Here is a 21,458-nt window from a genome sequence, read left to right on the forward strand (position 1 = left end):
AAGACCCTTTTTTCAGGTCGGGATCCACTCGGGAGACCAAGACGAGTTTCGAAAAGCAGTCTGAAACTTGTTCCATGGCCCTGGTGGTCTTGGGGCGTGTGTAAGCTTGTCTTCGAGTGTCGTTTACTTGTCCGTGAATCGGGCGTCCTGGGAGCCCCGTCAGGAAGGCGCCTACAAATGTTCGGGAATGCCATGGCTTAAGCAGTAGACTTCTGAAATGCGCTCGGACGTGCCATTGGTCATTTTGATACCACGAGGGATTTTTAGAGCCCCATATTGGATACCTTTTGACGCTCCGGTGATCCGACGATGAATAGTACCATAAGGTCAGCTTCTGTTGTTTCGGGGATCGTTGTTTATTTCCCCTTTTGACTGCCCTTCTGAGCCTTTAGGTGGGACTTTGCTTCTCTTCTGTTGCCCGTGTTCCCACGTTCGCGCATTCGCCTCTGATTGTCGGGCCATGAATAGTAATCTGAGTTTCGGCCGGGAGTCCTTGTGTTGGGAGCCGGTAGGTCAAAATTAGATGCTGACAGCTTGCCCCTCTTTGGTTGCATGCTCGATTAGAGGATGTTGCCAAAGATTATAAGAAGCACCCCCTTTTGGGTCCGGCGACTGCTTTGATACCGTTCCCCTGTGGCTGCTCGTACGTTGCTTGGATGGACCCGAACAAGAATTTGAATCCCGAAACAGGAGTTTTAAACCGGGATGGACCCGAAACAGAAATTTTAAACCGGGATGGACCCGAACTAGGAATTTTAAACCGGGATGGACCCGAATAGGAATTTTAAACCAGGATAGACCCGAACAGGAATTTTAAATCGGGATGGACCTGAAACAGCAATTTTAAACCGGGATGGACCTGAACGGGAATTTAAATCGGGATGGACCCGAAATAGGAATTTTAAACTGGGATGGACCCGAACAGGAATTTTAAACCGGGATGGACCCGAACAGGAATTTTAAACCGGGATGGACCCGAAACAAGAATTTTAAACCGGGATGGACCCGAAACATGAATTTAAAACCGGGATGGACCCGAACAAGAATTTGAATTCCGAAACGGGAGTTTTAAACCGGGATGGACCCGAAACAGGAATTTTAAACCGGGATGGACCCAAACTGAAATTTAAACCGAGATGGACCCGAACAGGAATTTTAAACCGGGATGGACCCGAAAACTAGTTTGGGAATTGCGCAAAGCGCCGCGTGACGTGGTTCGCTTGGCCTTAGGCCTAGATTGCATTATGTGTGACGACTGATAATGATCTCCCATCGCTTGCCCTTCTTTGGACGTCGGTGGTTTGGTAGCATGGAGCATCCCTTGACGGTTTCCGATGTATCAATAGCACGACCCGTCGCGTGAGGCAGATATGAGTCCGTCAGGGAAAAGATGCCCCTTGGGGTTCCATGCGCATCTGCAGAGAAGAGTATAACTCTTCGTTAGTCATGTAGACAGTGGTGAGTGCTGAGTGTACATGGCTGATGTTGTCCCAAAGGTGTTGATCTGCTGTAGATTGGCATTGCTGCCGCGATGAAGTTGCTTCGTCGGTGCTTTACCCCTGGGGTAGCGGTGTGTTTGAACTGTCGGAAGCCGGCTTTGCTACTAGGGCGATTGCTTGTTGCTCTGCCAGGTGTCAGCTTTGTAGCAGGGGCGATTGTAGTTTGCTGGGGATGCCCCGGTCGTGCGATGAGGGACTCGAGCTCTGGGGTAGAGCGCCTACGTATCCCGAGGGGTCGGAAATCAGAGTCCGCCGTAGTTCTTGCATTCGCAGTACCTGTGATCCTGGCTTTAAGATCTTCAGTTTTGGGTTGCTTGAGCAACCCATGAAGAATTTTGCTTTGACAGTGCAGATGAGTCCCGTTTTCGGAGGCCTAGATGCGAGGCCTCAAGGGGCTCCCGTTAGCCATGCTTGGGCATATCGAGACTTCCTAACGATGCCCTAGCAGTTATATCGTTTATTCGACGCGCCCGTCGGCTTTGAACCCTTCTCAATAGGGTACCGTAGGGCGGCTGCATTTGCAACCCGCTTCAAGATTTCTGTTCAGATTTGGTCAGACTCGGTCTGATCATTTCCAAAGTGTTATGACTAAACCCCCGGAGAGGAATGTCTGGGATTTTGGCTCTGTAGTAGCCTGTTACAGGGCGGCTGTGACCCATTTGGAGTTTTGCAAAGGCAAGGAGAAAAAAGAAAGCTTGGGAAGCACGTTGCCCCAGGCTAAAAGGATACACGGGTTCATGCCTGCCGCGAGATGTACCACCATTTTCCTTCGTCCTTCTGTTGTGTTGGTTGTACCGAACTGCTTGGACGGTATATTCAGTTGCCCACTGTGCTTGAGGAAGGTTCCCTCTTGGACGGTTGAATGGTATTGGAGAGCTGATCGGGGATCCTATTGGAATTTGATAAATTGGCCACTTCCTTTGGGGATCCCTTGTCCACACGATGTATGAGAGACTAGGGGGCAATTTTATTTATCTCTCGTTTTGCTCTCCTTTTGCTACGGTCACCCACCTCGGAGCCGCACCTCTGAACCTAAAGGGGAAAAGCTCTCCTTTTGCCACAACCGCCCCAAAAGGCTTCCGATCGTGCCTCTCTTTTACCCTAGCTTTTGCCTAGGCCGCCCCAAAAGGAGTTTTCGACCTAGCGGGCTCGATTCTTTTATCTCTCGAATTTGCAAGAGCGAAGGGTTCGAAGGATTCAACCTTCAAATGCATTGTTTTCTGTCTCCGTCGAGGAGTAGTATCTGCTGCTCCCCTTTTTGTCGAAGTTTGTTGAAGATTGACGGTGCTAGAGTTTTAAATCTCGGCGGTGCCTTGTTTTGTTCATTGGCGGGTTTTTCCCGCGTCTTTTCTCTCCCTCTTCATTGGCGGGTTTTTCCCGCTTCTTTTCACTATGTTTTTTTCTTGCAGCTGGGGTTTGTTTTGGTGCCCCGTGTCTTTGTTTGAAACTCCTCGACTTTGCATCGCCGAGGTCGCTTTGGTGTGCTTCGCCTCATGGAGACTTGTTGTGTGTTGCTAGCCCTATTTTGTGAGGACCGGCGTTCTTGGAAGTCTGACTCTCGTGCATTCGAAAGCTGAACTTCGTGTCATTTGCCCTTGCAAGCATTAAATGTGAGCTTCCCCTATTGTCTAGGAAAAGAAGATGTCAAATTGCCCCATGTGGAATAGGGAAACGAGGTTGCCTCGGTGCGAATGTTGAACGGAGATGCCCCAGTCTTCATTTGTTGAAATGGCCCGTGGAAGGCACCTTGTGCGATCGTTGTCCCCAATCATATCTTGCTATTTCAGCAGTACATGCCTCTTGGATGGTGCACGCTGCTAAAGCCGCTGAATATTCGAGGAAGACGGTTGTGTTGATGCTAGGCGATTCGCTCAATTGTCCTCGTCTTCAACTTCATAGGGGGTACCTCATCATTGGACACCTCCCTCGTCAAAGTATAAGGAAAGGGTCCAAGACAAGTTCTCGGGGAAGCGTGAACCCGCGCATCGCTCTTCGCCTGTGGTCAATGTGCCCTTGTGAAGGATGACAAAGAAGACAATGCATTAGGCGATTATGCGGGAGGATATGTGGTAAGAAATATGAGGTAATCCCATGGGAAAATCCCTTTTTGTCTCACCCGCGACCCATGGGGTACCGCGTGCAGACGACATTGTTTCCGAGAATCTGGTCATCACCACTCTGGAGTGGTTAGATCGTCACTGAGGTCACATAAGCATATTTTTCCTAATTGCGAGTAGGCCTGCGCAGCCGTCCTAGGGAAGGCTCGAGGAGCCGGGTCCCATGAGGACAGGCGGCTGTGACCCATTTGGAGTTTTGCAAAGGCAAGGAGAAAAGAGAAAGCTTGGGAAGCACGTTGCCCCAGGCTAAAAGTATACACGGGTTCATGCCTGCCGCGAGATGTACCACCATTTTCCTTCGTCCTTCTGTTGTGTTGGTTGTACCGAACTGCTTGGACGGTATATTCAGTTGCCCACTGTGCTTGAGGAAGGTTCCCTCTTGGACGGTTGAATGGTATTGGAGAGCTGATCGGGGATCCTATTGGAATTTGATAAATTGGCCACTTCCCTTGGGGATCCCTTGTCCACACGATGTATGAGAGACTAGGGGGCAATTTTATTTATCTCTCGTTTTGCTCTCCTTTTGCTACGGTCACCCACCTCGGAGCCGCACCTCTCAACCTAAAGGGGAAAAGCTCTCCTTTTGCCACAACCGCCCCAAAAGGCTTCCGATCGTGCCTCTCTTTTACCCTAGCTTTTGCCTAGGCCGCCCCAAAAGGAGTTTTCGACCTAGCGGGCTCGATTCTTTTATCTCTCGAGTTTGCAAGAGCGAAGGGTTCGAAGGATTCAACCTTCAAATGCATTGTTTTCTGTCTCCGTCGAGGAGTTGTATCTGCTGCTCCCCTTTTTGTCGAAGTTTGTTGAAGATTGACGGTGCTGGAGTTTTAAATCTCGGCGGTGCCTTGTTTTGTTCATTGGCGGGTTTTTCCCGCGTCTTTTCTCTCCCTCTTCATTGGCGGGTTTTTCCTGCTTCTTTTCACTATGTTTTTTTCTTGCAGCTGGGGTTTGTTTTGGTGCCCCGTGTCTTTGTTTGAAACTCCTCGACTTTGCATCGCCGAGGTCGCTTTGGTGTGCTTCACCTCATGGAGACTTGTTGTGTGTTGCTAGCCCTATTTTGTGAGGACCGGCGTTCTTGGAAGTTTGACTCTCGTGCATTCGAAAGCTGAACTTCGTGTCATTTGCCCTTGCAAGCATTAAATGTGAGCTTCCCCTATTGTCTAGGAAAAGAAGTCAAATTGCCCCATGTGGAATAGGGAAACGAGGTTGCCTCGGTGCGAATGTTGAACGGAGATGCCCCAGTCTTCATTTGTTGAAATGGCCCGTGGAAGGCACCTTGTGCGATCGTTGTCCCCAATCATATCTTGCTATTTCAGCAGTACATGCCTCTTGGATGGTGCACGCTGCTAAAGCCGCTGAATATTCGAGGAAGACGGTTGTGTTGATGCTAGGCGATTCGCTCAATTGTCCTCGTCTTCAACTTCATAGGGGGTACCTCATCATTGGACACCTCCCTCGTCAAAGTATAAGGAAAGGGTCCAAGACAAGTTCTTGGGGAAGCGTGAACCCGCGCATCGCTCTTCGCCTGTGGTCAATGTGCCCTTGTGAAGGATGACAAAGAAGACAATTTATTAGGCGATTATGCGGGAGGATATGTGGTAAGAAATATGAGGTAGTCCCATGGGAAAATCCTTTTTTGTCTCGCCCGCGACCCATGGGGTACCGCGTGCAGACGACATTGTTTCCGAGAATCTGGTCATCACCACTCTGGAGTGGTTAGATCGTGACTGAGGTCACATACGCATATTTTTCCTAATTGCGAGTAGGCCTGCGCAGCCGTCCTAGGGAAGGCTCGAGGAGCCGGGTCCTATGAGGACAGGCGAGTCGAACAGGTCCAAAAGAACTAATAGGGCATCGCAAAGACTGTCATAATGCTCAATTGAAGGTTTTGTTCATGCCGGGAGCCCATTTGTGGGAATGCATTTAAATTAAAGCAAAAGAGAGTTTAAAGAAGACTGCGCGTGTTGCCCCCGTATTCAATCGGCGACCACAACAGAGGTGGATGAGATCCATTCTTTGATCAGAGGCATGATCGTGCAGGTATCTCCTGCGATCGAGAGTTGGTTCATGCTCTGTTTGTGGAGCTGTCACTTCTGGTCTTTGCAGTTGAAGGATTAGACTTGCTCCTCGAAGTATCGCTTGGATGAATTTGAATCCAAGTCGATTTTGGATTTTAGATGAGCCTGAAAGCAGTAAATGCTAGGTGTCAAAACCTGAAAGCAGTAAATACGAGGCCGGAGCCCAAAAGCAATAAATACTAGGCCAGGGCCCGAAAGCAGTAAATGTAGGACCGATGCCCGAAAGCAGTAAATGCAGGACCGAGGCCCAATGCGGGGCTGAAGCCCGATGCAGGGCCGAAACCCAAAAGTAAATGCAGGCCCGGAGCCCGATGTGAGGTCGAAACCCAATGCAGTAAATGCGAGGCCGGAGCCCAATGCAGGGTCGGAGCCCGATACGGGACCGAAGGCCAATGCAGTAAATGCAAGGCCGGAGCCCTATGCAATAAATGCGGGGCCGGAGCTCGATGCTGGGCCGGAGCCCGATGCGGGGCCAAAGCCCGATGCAATAAATGCGAGGCCGGAGCTCGATGCGGGGCTGAATCCCAATGCAGTAAATGCGGGGCCGGAGCCCGATACGGGGCCGAAGCCCGATGCAATAAATGCGGAGTTGATAGGAAAGTGCAAGAAATGCGAAAGCAAAGGTCAATGCTGAGGAATAGTGTAAGGCGCTGCAATGCGGTGACGCTGATTTGCTTGCGGTCTTGCTTCGTGGAGCAGGGATGGGGACTTAGTGTTGAAATCCCAAGGAGCTGGATGGATGGGAGACGTTTGTTGTCTCAATTGTTGTCGATCAGTATTCAGGCTGTGTTCTTATGTAGAATTTCCTACAATGGGAAAAGAAAACAATGAAGGAGCAAACTATATTCGTGATTTCAGCGTAAGGGCGTAGGGGATTGAACTAGCCTGGTAGGCGTCGTGCGAGCGCGCCGAGGGTGTGTGCATGGATAAGGTGGAGGCATGCTCGCACGAAGCGGAAGGACCCACTCGGTTGTGCTGGTGGATGTGCTCGGTTGCACGAAGAGACGTGTGCTCAGTTACGCGATGACATTTGGCTGCGCTGGATTAGTGAGAAGCTAGCTTTACTTAGGAAGATGGATCGGTCCTCGGGCCATGGCTCGCCTTGCCGTGGAGGGAGGATGAAAGTCGTGGTCGGTCTACCTGTGAAAGAGGTCCTCACTCACTTGTATGGTGGGATGTTAATTGTTATGCGAAATAATAAATGAACAGAATGTATACGATGCGTGTATTTTCAAAAGCTAATGTTGTCATTTACATTGACTCGAAAGGTCTAAAGTGCAATGTAAATCTTGTAAAATAAAGTCCTAAGCTGATCTTCCACCACACTCGGAGTTTGAGCGAGCACAGCCTCGGAAAGCACTAGTTCTAGGTGAGGGCCCTGCGAAGATATCTATCATATAGTGCATGTATGGTCATCCACAAGCCCTCTTCCTAGACCTCTCCAGGGCGGCGTTCGCTCAAGCGAGCTCCTGACCGTATCTCTGCAGCTTGGTGCGGGTCTGGGTGAGTTCCCTCCGAGGTTGTAGTTGGCCGACGAGTTCCTCATTCTGTGGAAGGTTGGTGAGGTCCTGGTGAGCTAACGGGCTATGTCGAGATGCGGGCAGGAGGCCGAGCAAGGCGTCCCTTACCAAGACGGCAGAAAAATCTGCTTAGGACTCGTCAACATGAATGACATCCTAATTTTTGAAAACTGCATGATGCATGTGTGTAGAGAAAAACAAATGCCCACGGCTTAATATAAATTACAAGGTACATGTACATCACTCTCGAAATAAAAGAGATTCAAAGTGGCACGCAGGCCGCCCTGATGGACTGTTTGTTGGAGTCGGGTTAAAGGCTTGCATGGAGGTATAGCACGATGCATGGCTTGGTACTACAAGGACCGTGCTATCTATGGATGGGGGCTCCCGATTCAAGGGTGTGAATTCCTTGAAATCGAGCAAGGATCTTTGGGGGCCGGTTCGGTGGCATAGTCGACTCGATCCGTTCCCTTACTCGGAACCTCTGACTAACCTAGCTTCCTATTTTGGCGCCCGTGAGATTTCGGACATGGTACCTAGAAACCCACTAGAATGATGCGATGCAAGTGTGAAAAATAAATGTGCGCGAAATAAATGTGCTTAAAATAAATGTACGGAAAGCGATAAATAAACATGCAAGCAAGCAAATGGAATTGAGCCCGAACCCACTAAGGGATCCCCAGTGGAGTCGCCAAGTTGTGCGCACCCGAATTTTATCTCGTCGGGACACGCGTGCGCGCGCCTATGCAACGCGGCTTGGGAGTGTCCACCTTCCCGAGGACGCGCGACGGACGCACGTGAAAAGGAGTCGCCACTTGCCATTTTCCGACCCGAAAGTCGAGGGCCGGCAAGTTACCCGGGTCTAGGGGTACGGGGTACACCTAAATACTAAGGCAATGGTCATATGGAACCGAAAATTCCAAATTCAGGGGTTCTATTACATGCGGGCCTATATCCCGCACGCCCTTTCGGTACTCTAGTTTGCTAGGCTTGCCGTTTTATTTATTTACCGCGTGATTTAGGGTCACACTTAACTCGCCCGTTTTGACACCGTAAAGTCGATGAATTGATCAAGTTGGGCTAATAATCCGAAAGATGAGTAGGCTTGTACGTCGAGGAATCGGTTCACTATCTTAGCGTTACAATTCATCGAGCCGTGATGGTCGATTCCCTGCGCGAACCGAAACCACGAGTATTCGAGCTTACTCATCTCCTGGTAACAATAGACCGACTTGACCGGTTCGACACTCGGACCTCTCGCTCGCCGATCGAGGATCCTTACAAATGAATGAGTGAATGTACAAATAAAATCCTCGCAATGTTCTCTCGAATAATTACAAAGTACGACTAAATAAGTAAATGGATCCCGATGGTTTGCATTGGGCCAATATTCCACTCCGGTTCACCGTGTGTTTTGAATAACCGATAAATAAATTAAGGCAACGCGGCCTCGAAGAGCCGGGGGTCGGGTCCAATCGAACCGACGGTTTGCAGGAGAACCGATTAATTCCCACTGTAACCGTTGGACCGATCGAGCTCCCGGGTGATATCTAAACACGTTTCACACATCCAATCTAGATTGCCTTCCACATAGGCTACATTTGGAGTGAGATGGTGACTCGAGGGTAGATCCCATTCCGCACTCGGGTTGCACGCGCTTAGTGAGTTAGGAGGCGTTGGACCTCGTGTTCGGTGATTTAGGGCGTTGAGCCTCGTGCAACACGTAACCTATGGGCTCGGACCCGAACCGCAACAAATTAGCAAAAAGCAAATGGAAAACAGAATAAAATTGATAAAACTTATGAAAAACAGACGACAACTGACAAATATAGATAAATACAGATAAGTTATATATTAAGTCGAATGTACGTGACTTAATCAGTTATTAACCGGGGTTGATTAGCAAACAATGTATCTAACCTAGGCAAACAAAGAGGTGGGCTGGGATATGGTTCTAGGCCGATTACATGCGTGGATTTGTTTTAAAACTTTATTCAGTGATGTGTCACTATGGTTTCACCGAATTAGCCAAACTTGTATTTTTGACTCTAGATTGGAACCTAGCATTCCACCTATCCATTATCTAATGTTTGACTAAGTCAAATGCATGATTAATCCAGTTCTTCGTGTTTTGCTACAGAAATAAAATGTTCACCGCCGAATCTACAATAGGGAGATAGAAACACCGAAAGTGAACGGAATGGGCCGTGCGAATGAAACTCGCACCCGAACGGGTCGCCCTTTTCTGTCCATAGATCGAGGTGTTTCCGACTCCCTAAAGCCTAGGATATCGGTGAATCGCGGAATGACGATTATGCCCTTGATTGGTAAAACGTGTGTAGTTCACATATAAATTAAAGATCGCGTGACACGAAGATGTCTAAAAAGGACTCGCGCGTCTCGACTCGAGCCGCCTCAAATTGGGCCCGGACTCGAGTCATAGTATGCGAGTACTCACTAGACACCGATTCTATTCGTGTTACATGTCTCGGTGCTTTGAAATTGTGAGCTTTTAAAGAAAAGGGCATTTCCGCCGTTCCGTGAACCATCGATGCGCTTACGAATTAGCAATCAATTTATCCAATTATTTAGTCCAAGTTATTTAATTAACCGAATGATACGTCCTGTTTCTCCCATTTGTGAAATTATTCGGTGGTGGTGATCTTATATTATAGGTATTATGGATTTAATGGGTGATGGTCCAAAATCAATTTATCTATCATGAAACTAACACATGGGTAGCGATAAAACACGAACATAAGTGCACTCAATTCCAAGGAATGAGTCCGAAGTGACGAAGAAGACCATCCTAGATTCGGGAGGGGTCAAGGACCACTCGGCCATCTTCCAAAGAACTAGGCCGAGAGGTCCCCTTGACCCGCCTTGGATCACGGGTGGTCTCCCACGTCGATTCGAGCCATGTTTCGACGAAGATAAAAGGAAACCGACGCCGCCAAGATCTCGAAACACGAGCGAACACACAAACAAACACATACAATATATTTATAAATGAATCAATAAAACGGCGTCGATTCATGCAATGGTAAAACGTAAAAACACGGGAACCGACCTATTTCGAAATGAAGGAGGCTTCCTAGGACCCGTATGGTCCAAAGAAACTCTCGGCCACATTCCCTCAAGAATGGCCGTGAGTTTCCATGGCTCACATGGGTCAAGATGGCCTCTTTGACCCCGATTTAAGTCTTTTCCCGTCATAATAACACATCACATGCAATAAACAACGGTAAAGACATGGGAAGCAACTAATTTCGGGGAAGGAGAGACCATTTTAGTCTCGGTGAATCAAAGGAATCCCGCGGCTCCCTCCCATGGGCTCTAGCCGTGAGTTCCCATGGCTCTACCGGACCGTGTGGTCTCCTCTACCTCGACTTTAATCATTTCTGGGTGTGATGCATGTAATATAACGATGTATGTGCATGATGAATGACGTACATATGCACGGAAATGAATATAAAAACAAAACTTGCATGTAATATAGTTATCAACCACCTTGTCATCCCACGACAAGCAAATATTGAAGACCTAACTCCTCTAAGCCGTAGAGAGGTTATACCTAGCCTTGGAACATGAGGAAAGAGTCGGAGAAGTGGCAAAGGGAGTCGGGAGACGCAGCTGGAATGAACTGACCCGAATCAGTGCAGTCGGGTCGACTGGCAGACCCGACTGGTAGTCTGGCTTGTCGGGGCTGTACCGGTTGATCGGGATGGAATTTTCGTGCGGGGTCAGTTGCATTGGATTCCCAAGAGACCAAGGATCGCGTCTGCAGTGGTTTCGGGAGGAGAGAACGCGTAGATTTTCCGGAAATCAAAAACAAAATCGGGTCAGTAAAGAAAAAGATAGACCCAGTCGGGTCAAAACAGACCCGACTGGCACCGGATGAAGAAATGGCTCCACAGGAGGCTCCCGGTGGTCTTTTGATGCAAGATCGGTGGCATTAGACTCCTAACTGACTGAGGATCACGGTGATAGGTGGTTCATAGTGAGATTCAACCCGAGCTGACCTGTATGCTCCTGTAAAGTTCCGGTCAGAAAGGAAAATCAGAGGGACAGACCCGACTGGGCTGTTTGGGTTGAAACGGCTGCAAAGGGGGCTTCGGGTGTTGCACCAAGCTCGAGTTCCTCCGATTCCTAAGGGACTGCTCTTGGTGTTCGTGACCAGCTTGTGGCATGCACACGACTGATTTCAACCGGAAATGCAAAGAGAAACCGATAAAAAAAACTGTGGAAACCCGATAAAGGAAAAGATTGAAAAAGGGCGGTCTTGCGCGGTTGAGCGGCTCTCGGCACGTGACTACCTTATCACGGGGCAGAGTGACGGTTGTGAGGAACCCCTAGAAAGTGATGGCACGACTCGCCTTAGTTGTGAGATGGAGAAGACATTGAGGAAACCCGGGATGCACCCGTGAAATCCGATTCTGCTCGACTCTGGAACGCGGGGCTGGAGGGTTCAAATGCAAAAACTAAGCTAGGAAATGGACTTAGGAGGTCGAAAATATGTGAGATACGAAGTTTGGTTGAGTTTGCTTAAGTCGAGAGGGAAGAACTCGCCTAGAAACCGGGAAAATGCTTAAGGGACTGTTTTTGGACAGAGCTGGAACAAGGTGTTGGGAGCTTCAAATGAAAAATCTAATGTCGGAAATGGACTTAGGAGGTCGAAAACATGTAGGGTATGAAGTTTGGTTAAAGTTGGCTAAGGTTGGGTGGTGGTCGCCGGAAAACGGTTGAGTTTTCCGGCAATTTCGGCCTTGAACCGGGCTGTGCTTGGGCTGAACGACCAGGACTGATTGCTGGAGTTTGAGAGGGTTTTGGAGGTTCTCTTAGAGTGAGAAAGTTTGAGAGAGAATGGAAATTGAGTTCTGATTAAGTTAATGATGCAATGGGCTTATAAAGGAAGACTTAATGGCTTGTTTAGTGAAAACTAAGTGCAATTAGTGGGTGCTTAAAGGATCCGAATTTCTTAAGAGGGATTAGGGAGGGGAAGTTGTCTTGAAAAGGTTGATGGGAAGTTATGGATGGAAGAGTGGAGTTGATGGGTGTAAGAGATATTTTGAATTTGAGTGGTGGAGGCTCATTTGGCTTGCCTCTAGAGGAGAGCCATGGCTTGCAGCTTGGCTTGGCTCGGCTTGGCTTGGCTTGCTCAAGGGTCCCACTTGACTAGGAGAAAAGCCGGAAGAAACTCGAGGCTCGATTGGTTGCGCGTTCGATTTTCGTAGTTCGCTTGAACGACGAATTATCGATGTACATACGAATGCGATTTTAATGAGCCTAATATTGACATGCTCCTTGTAAGCGGATGCTCGGGTGACCCGGGGACTCAAAAGCTGATTTTGCTCCGTTTGGATGATCGGAGCGAAGTAGTCCGTTTCTGTCGCCTGTTCGCGCCTCTGCGTGCTATACTGCTCGTGTTAGCGTGCTTTGTGCTTTGGGCAGAACGGTTTACTTGCCGGCCTGATTGGAAATTGATAACTGGAGACGTCCTAGGAATTCGCGAACGGAGTTCTCTCAGTGTTTCCCAAGTGCTTTGATGTGTTCGGAGACCACTGCGATCTCTGTTTGTTAGAAACGAGTCCCGAAAGTTTGTCGAGAGGCATTTGGGACCACTGAAATGTCACTCGAGAGACCTAATTGACTTGCTTGGCCCGAGGCGAAATGATTTCCCTAGTCCTAGGAGTTGTAGAAAGTAAGTGGTGTGAAGCTCGGACGTCAACATTTCCCCAAATGAGCTCTGAACGCAAGATTCCGGGTGAAAGGGGCCATTTTGTTGCTGGAATGGTACTCGGGAAACCTAAATGGATTGTGCAATGTGATTAGGGTTCATTTTCCAAGCCCTTGAGGTCCCTGGGATTGATTGGCATAGATCTCGTGCATCGACAATTTGTTAAAGGAGGTCTCTGGCTATGTTTCTTTGTAGAAAAGACCCTTTTTTCAGGTCGGGATCCACTCGGGAGACCAAGATGAGTTTCGAAAAGCAGTCTGAAACTTGTTCCATGGCCCTGGTGGTCTTGGGGCGTGTGTAGGCCTGTCTTCAAGTGTCGTTTACTTGTCCGTGAATCGGGTGTCCCGGGAGCCCTGTCAAGAAGGCGTCTACAAATGTTCGGGAATGCCCTGGCTTAAGCAGTAGACTTCTGAAATGCGCTCGGACGTGCCATTGGTCATTTTGATACCACGAGGGATTTTTAGAGCCCCATATTGGATACCTTTTGACGCTCTGGTGATCCGACGATGAATAGTACCATAGGGTCAGCTTCTGTTGTTTCGGGGATCGTTGTTTATTTCCCCTTTTGACTGCCCTTCTGAGCCTTTAGGGGGGACTTTGCTTCTCTTCTGTAGCCCGTGTTCCCACGTTCGCGCGTTCGCCTCTGATTGTCGAGCCATGAATAGTAATTCGAGCTTCGGCCGGGAGTCCTCGTGTCGGGAGGCGGTGGGCCAAAATTGGGTGCTGACAACAGCCAAACCCCACAGATATACAAAGCATGAACATCACATCAAATTGTTTCTCGGAAGTCACGTAGACTTCTCGAATGACTCTCAAGTGACAAAACAAGTAGACCTTTCATCGGAAATGCATAACGGGAGACTGGTCCGATGAAACATCGACAACCGAAGTTGGCCATGCATTGCCCCAAAAACTATATCGGACAAACGTAATTGAGTAAATCAAACAGTATAACCTCTTTCAGTTACCCGAGTGACCTCTGAAAAGCAGAAAAGGCCGTTTTCAATGGAAATTCATAACTGGATGTCCTTTTCGTAGAAACTTGACATCAGATGATTAGCCAACCCAATGCTAATTATCCCAAAGCTCAATGTGGAATTCTCAGATTGAATTGCATAAATTCTCTAGGCCTCACAATTGTTCTGGAATGATTTCAAATGCCTATATACAGCCCTTCGAGATCTGTTTTCAACAAACAGATATCGCAGCGATCTCCGGATCACCCAGCAACTCAGGAAGCAATATGAGAAATCTGGTTTCGGATTCTTAGGACGTCTCCGGCTCCACATTGGTAATACCGGCTTAATGATCAACTATTCAGTCCGACTGACAATGCTTGTCGAAATGACCAACACGGAATGCAGACACAAGATATGCATTCAAAAATGGCTAACTTTGCTCTGATTGCCTGAAACGAGTCAAACCGGCTTCCGAGCCCCAAAACCACACGAGCATTTTTTTTTATGCAAAATGGGCAATCAATCAAGACCGAACTTCATCCCGACTTTCCCTCACAACCCATGGGACCCACGGCCAGCCCATGGGTAGCCATGACTTGCTCTTAGCCGCCTCCTTCCATTGTCATCTTCTTCATCAAGTTAACAAGACAACTTGCAAGCTTATCTTCTTCAAAACAATATCTAAGTCTTCTACTTCAACACTCCACCATCACCATCCATCCATTAATGCTTCATTCATTCAAAACCCCACCCTAATTCTCTTAAAAATTCGGATCCTTTAAGCATGCCCCCTAATTGCGTTTTGTTTGCCTAATTGCATCATTAGCATTGCATATATATAGCCTAAGCTTCTTCAACTTGAGGACATCTTCTTTTCATCAAGCAAAAGCTCTCAAACTCCACAGCAAAATCGCAGCCCACAGCTCAGCCAACAACAAGCTGAAACCGGGCAAACCTTAAGTCGAAAATCATGATGATCATCATCCCGGCTTAAATCCAAACTTGACCAAACTTCATATCCCATATTTTTTTGACCCCCTCAGTCCATTTCCGAAGTTAGATTTTCAGTTTGAAACCTCTAAACCATAGAAATAACCTAGCACAGAACCAGGACAGTTTAGGTCCTTCTCGGATCAGATTTTCCAACCCGGGTTTCATAGCTTTACAGGTCGATTTGAGCTGTCAAAACCCATCAACCACCTTCATACATGACCTAAGGGTGTCTAGGAGTCGAGAGATCTCGGAAAAACCCGCTGGTTTTGACTCGGCAAGAAGAAATAGCCCGACTGCCCAGTCGGGTAGAATTTTCTGGTTCACTTGTAGTTTTCCTTGCATATCGGGTCGACCCGAGACCCTTTTCTTTGAACGACCACCACGGTCACCTCCAGGGGTCTCTTAGGAGTGGGGAGCCATCGACGTTGCCACAAAATTCTATCGGGAGCCACCGTGGTAACGTCCGACCTGAAACTTGCCCAGTCGGGTCTTTTCCTGGGCGTGCTCTGTTTTGCTTGATTTTTGTAGGGCTCTATGGGTCAAACCGAGACCTCTGGCACCAAACGACCACCGCAGACACTTCCAGGGGTCTCTTAGAAATTGGGAACCACCGACCTTGCAGCAAAATACCACCAGGAGCCTCCAAGAGAGCTATTTCTTTTCGGACTACCAGTCGGGTCTGTTGGTCCAACCGGTTCTGTTATTTTTTCTAACTAACTCTATTTTGTTCTTGATTTTCGAAAAATCTAGATATGCTCTCCTTCCGAAACCACTGCAGGGACGTTAAGCATCACCTTGGCTTTCCGGAACATCCAAGCACACTCCGAGAAGCCACCCGAGTCTTTCGAACCCACTTCCTTTCTCCCGGGTGCCAGTCGAGTCTGTCCAGCGCCCAATCGGGTCAGCTGCGTCCAATCGGGTCTGCTCAACGAAAAAAAGCCTATAGCCGACCCACCAACGGTTTAACTCGACTTCTAACAGTCTCATTCCGCATCGCGGGACTTGGTATGACCATTCCCGACTTAGAGGGGCTAGGACTTTTACGTTTCCTTTGCGTTTGTAGGGTGATAAGGCGGTCCTAGACCGGTTTGCATGCAAAGTTCATACTTTTTTGCATTTTTAGGTTATATCATGCATATTTATCATCGTGTTACGTGCTAGCATGTCGGGAAATATTGAAATCGAATTTGGGGAGACCGTTTTAAACCAGAACGACCAAGAGAGCTCACGTTTTCCCTTTGAGGAAAGGTGACCATGAGCCTTTTTTAGTTCTTCGGGTTATAACCGGTTTCCTTGCCCCGATTTAAATTGTTTTCCCAAATTTTTATGTTTTTCCCAAATCAATGAAACCGGTATCATTTTATCGATTTCCTAAATAATTTGTTTGTGCATGTTTGCATGTTTAAATGTATTTTTCAAGTCATGCCGATACCAATTTTTGCAAATACGTGTCATTTATCATGTTTAATGCTTCAGCATGCAAGAAATAGTCGAAATTGGGTTAAAGAGACTGCTTGAAACCCGAAATGGGTCAAGGGAATTCATGGCTATTCAGGTCAAGAACGACCTCTTTACCTCGATGAAATACGTTTTCTCAAATTTTGTGCAATTGCAATTTCAATATCATTGCAAATCCCGCGTTTTTAGAATGTCATTTTCCAAACAAAAATGCTTGGATTCATGTATCAATGACTCTTTCAGGGCCATTTGGGTTCCGAGGGTATTTTGGTCATTTTGACCAAATTATCCTCAACCTTCCTGGACCCGTCTTGGTCGTCATGTCATGAATCGTTTCATTAAATTAAGCTTTTTGGAAATTCAAACTCCATTCAGTGGATCAATTCATGATCTGTCTGATTATCTGTAACCCGCACATTTACTACATTCGGCAATAATTTACAAGCAATAAATCCACAAACGGGTTAATCGGTACGCTCACATGATTAAACCCACTTGACACTGACAAAACTTGCATGAATTGGTCATTAATTGATAACTCGTGTCGATAAGTTGTCAAATGACGTTAGTGCCCTATTCAAAATTCGCATTTTAAAAATCTCGAAACGCGCGATCCGATGTTGCAGAGACGTCTAGAAAGGACTTGTGTGTCTTAACTTGAGTTTTTACCTGATTTTAGATAACTCAGGTCAGGATACATAAGATCTTTATAGATTACTTCCGGGTAGATCAACCAGTTCTTTGGCTTTTTTGGGGTTCTTACATAACCTTGAAAGATCGAGGGAATTGGTCGACACTGGCTACAGGCCTAGGTGGCCCGCACTGCAATGTTTCCCTTTTCTAAAAACAATTTTGCAAATAAAGGACAAAATCTTTTTTTCAAAAATTAGCGAGACCCCTAGGGTTAGCTTGACGGTAACACTATGGAATCCGGATAAAAATAGGCTACCTGTTCAGGTGCAGGTTCATCTGCATAGCCTTTTCTTATCCAACTGATGAGTTTTTGTCATCCTATCGTAGATTCAGGTAACTAGAATGGTTATCTTTGTCACAAAACATGCAAAAATCCTGATTAATCATTTACTCGGCCTAACCAAACGTTAGACAATGGTTAGGGGGAACTCTAGGTTCCAAATCTAGAGTTAAAACACGAGTTTGGCGAATTCAGTGGAATTACAGTGTCACAATACAAAATAACTTTAAAAGCAATCCACACACAAAGGACTTGACTACAGACTCCATGTCTGTCAGGTACTTGAAACAAAGTCGATTGCAAAATGCTTTGCACACGTTTTCTTGCTTAGCATAGGACATTTGCATGCCAAAATACGCAGGGTTAATAATCTGTTAACTCATGTAAACTTCACAATGACAAACAATTTGTCTGTAATCCACATGCTGTTTGTTGCTTTTATGCTCTTGTTTGTCCATGCGAGTCGAGCTCGACGCATAAGACGCATTGGACTTAGGGTTCAACGCCCTAACCATCGATCACGGGGCCCAACGCCCCATTCACCGAGAGCGCATTTGAATTTCAGTTTTTCAGTTTTTCCCTGAACTCACAGCAAGTCAGAGCGGACTAATAACCGAACACGAATCGACTGGGATTCAACCATTTGTAATTTGTATGTATTATTTTCGAGAGCATTGTGGGAACTTTGTATATTCATTTTTGTAAGAATCTTAGTCGGTAAGTGAACGGTCCGAGAATCGAACTAATCAAATCGGTCAAATGCTTGCCTAGACAAGAGTAATCCCAAGATCTCGCAGTTCCGATTCATGCAGGAATTCAACCATCATGGTTTGATGAACTGTAACGCAAGATAGTGAACCGATTCTCCAACATACGGGCCGACTTCTCTCTCGGTTTCTCAACCGACATCGTTTAATTTACAGAAATTTTCGGTATCAAAACGTGTAAGCCGAGTGCAACATAATTCACGGGGTAAATAAATAAAACTGCAAGCCTCGCAAGCTAGAATACCGAAAGGGCGTGCTGGATATAGGCCTGCACGTAACGTGAACCCCCGAACTCGAATTATTCGGTTCCGCACAGACCAATGCCTTAGCAAAATTAGGTGTACCATTACCCCTAAACCCGGGCAACTTACCGGCCCTCGACTTTCGTGCCATAAATGGGCAAGTGGCGACTCATTCTCATGTGTGTTCATCACGCGTCCCACGGGCGCCAAAATAGGAAGCTAGGTTAGACAGAAGTTCCAAGTAAGGGAACAGATCGAGTCGGCTATGCCACCGAACCGGCCCCTTAAGATCCTCACTCGGATTTGGGGAAGTGATTACCCCTAATCGGGAGCCCCCATCCCTAGTTAAAGGTTTTCCCAATACTACTGAAACCATGCATAAACATGGACCGTCATGCTGGACCAATTTTGCCTTCATGCCGTCAACCGACCCAAAGTCTAGTCTTTGAGTTGGCCCTTAGTCATTTTTTTAGGCGGGCCTTTTGATGTTTTTCAGAATGAGTGATGTACAGTGTAAATGACACAATTATAGTTTTATTTTTTCTGCACCTGCATGCATGTTTTCAAACAAACTAGGACATTGCATATGTTCGATTTTAAAAGTTGAACCGACAGTCTTTTCCATTTAGGTAGGGATGGTCCGTCCGACTCTTTGTCTAGGCTCGACTGCATCGCACCGCCGGACCAGTAGATCAACTGCAGGAAGGAATGCTCCGACCAACTGACCAGGCTTACATCCGCAACGTTATCTTTAGCTTACAGCTCTTCGATGATTGCCCCATCGATCGGACGTTCCCAAGGATAGCTATCGAGAGCCTAGACAAAGAGATAGCGCGGTTGAACGTTACGCTAGACTAGACACGGGCAAAGGCGCGAAAGGTCTCCCATCACTAGGACTAGTCGACGACAATGTCTTCGCGTCTTTCCGTCCTACCTAATGCTCACTCAGCTGCATTCTGCAATGGATTGTCGATTCAATGTTTAGATTCCTTTTAAAATCAAACAAGCCATCTTTGTAAATCGAGGAATTTGAATCAAATCAAGCAATGACATTAGCGTTTCTTTGAAATTCATGCATTTCATGCATCCCATTCATTTAATTGTTGTCTTGCATGTTTAATTTAGTGGACCTTTTTCAGCGCCCAGACTTACGCATTTGTGGACTCAGGTACTCACAACTGGCGTCACATCGGTACCCTACTCGTGCGCGTGTAAGGATGGCTGAAGAACAACCCGCGATTTCCGAGCAGGATACTCCACCAACTCCGGCTCATTGTCAGCCACCTATGGCACAGGCTTTACCGCATTCGACACCCGTGGGCATATCACCAGCGTATTCTGGCACTCCTTCAGTGCATCTCCCGCCACTAGTAGCACAGACATCATCAAACTTCGGTGATTTTGTGCGCATTGCTGCGCTCGAAGGAATGGTCAATTAGTTGGCAGCCAACATGGCCACTAACATGATAGAGCTCATGGCCCTACTTAGAGATCAAAATCGGGCTTCTTTGAGCTACACTCCGCCTTCGGGGCAAAGTTCAACGGTTGATCTGAACCCCGTGGTCCTGCCGACCATCGTTTTGGAGAGCGAGGATGCACCTACTTTAGCAATGACGCATGTACCGATGGTCTACCCGGTCAGTGATCCCTTGCTGCCTCCACCTGCCCCTACGGCTGTTCCTCTTCCACCAGTGGCATTTCTGACATTAGACTCGACTATGCACGTACCATCGCCAGTAGCCATGCCGATCCAACCTCCAATCTACACTGTTCTGCAGCCAATTGTTCTCCCGATGATGAGTGCCCCCGCTCCTGCTCACACCATTGAGCATTTCCCTTTCCAAGCTTCACAATCCCATATAAGCTTTTCCTACCAAACTCCACCGCCTCTAAATATTCCTCCCTATTAGCTCGGCACGCCTATTCAGGCGGCCCCTGCAGCTGCACCGGTAAATTTTCTCCTTGAAACGGAGAATGAGTAGGATAGGAGATTGAAGAAAATGGAGGAGACCATCAAGGCACTCCAAGTAGGTGGGTCCCGCTTTGATTACAGCGACGGCGACTGGAATCTCTTCTCGAGCATACGGCTGCCCAAAAAGATCAAGATCCCCGACTTCTAGAGATATGACGAGACCAAAGACCCACGGCATCATCTCGGCCATTATCAGAGCAAGATGTTGCAATACTGGGACTATGAGGAGTTCGTCATTCAAACATTCTAGGACAGTCTCACGAGATCAGAGCTTGATTAGTTCATGACGCTAAAAGCTGCCGACATTCCTACTTGGACGGACCTCTCCCAAAAGTTCCTTGACTAGTATAGGTTCTGTGCGGAGACACCCCATACTCTCCTAGATCTCAACATGATGGAGATGAAAGAGGACAAGGCCTTCGAGGAATATGCAGTTGAGTGGCGAGGAAAGGCAGCGAAGCACATTCCCTCCATTACTGAGAGACAGCAAGTCCAGCTGTTTTACTCGACGCTCAGAGATGCATACTACTCACACCTCTTGTCTCACACCTCTTCATTTTTCGAGCTGATCAAGGCCCGGAAAAAGCTCAATATGGGCATCAAGCTAGGGAGAATTGAAGGTCTAACGAGGAAGAAGGAGGGAGAGACCTCGAAAACCATTGCCGAGGCATCTTCCACAGGCGGTAAGAAGGGCAAAGAAACGTCTGTCAACCCGAGGCGTCAGAGCTCCCAACCGTATTCTGTGAGCTTTACACCTATGCCACCCCCGCAACAGCACATCCCTGCTCAAGCCCAGCCAAATAGAACCTCGGCTTTGAGACCTCCTCAATCGGCACAACGGGCCCCGGCCCCATAGACCCAGCAAGCCAAGCAACGGCCTTAGTATCCGCCTCTGCCGGTTCCCTAGTCACAAATCTATCGCCAGCTTCTTGTAGTCGGGAAGATTTTTCCTGAGACCCCTCACCCTCAATTCAACGCCGCCAATCAGAGTCAGACTCTCCGTTGTGAATACCACATGGATGCTCTAGGGCATACAACAGACAATTGTTATGCACTCCGATGCAAACTATAGGAGATGATCGATGAGAACAAGCTCTCCTTCAATGAGATCAGGCCACCAAACGTCCAGGCCAACCCTCTGAGCAA

At 47.5% G+C, this 21,458-nt stretch overlaps 1 protein-coding gene across 1 annotated transcript; it reads left to right on the top strand.

Annotated features, from left to right (window-relative positions):
* Positions 1 to 19,791: 19,791 nt before the first annotated feature.
* On the top strand, positions 19,792 to 20,250 carry LOC116205354 (lysine-rich arabinogalactan protein 19-like). The gene has a single exon (XM_031537937.1). The coding sequence runs from the start codon at positions 19,792 to 19,794 to the stop codon at positions 20,248 to 20,250; it is 459 nt and encodes a 152-aa protein (XP_031393797.1).
* The last annotated feature ends 1,208 nt before the right edge of the window (positions 20,251 to 21,458 follow it).

Source organism: Punica granatum, chromosome 1 (genome assembly GCF_007655135.1).
Source record: "Punica granatum isolate Tunisia-2019 chromosome 1, ASM765513v2, whole genome shotgun sequence".
In the NCBI taxonomy this organism is placed as follows: domain Eukaryota; kingdom Viridiplantae; phylum Streptophyta; class Magnoliopsida; order Myrtales; family Lythraceae; genus Punica; species Punica granatum.

Bases quoted from the DNA above. Each gene is read 5' to 3' on its own strand.
- LOC116205354 (XM_031537937.1), top strand. From the start codon at position 19,792: ATGGCCACTAACATGATAGAGCTCATGGCCCTACTTAGAGATCAAAAT.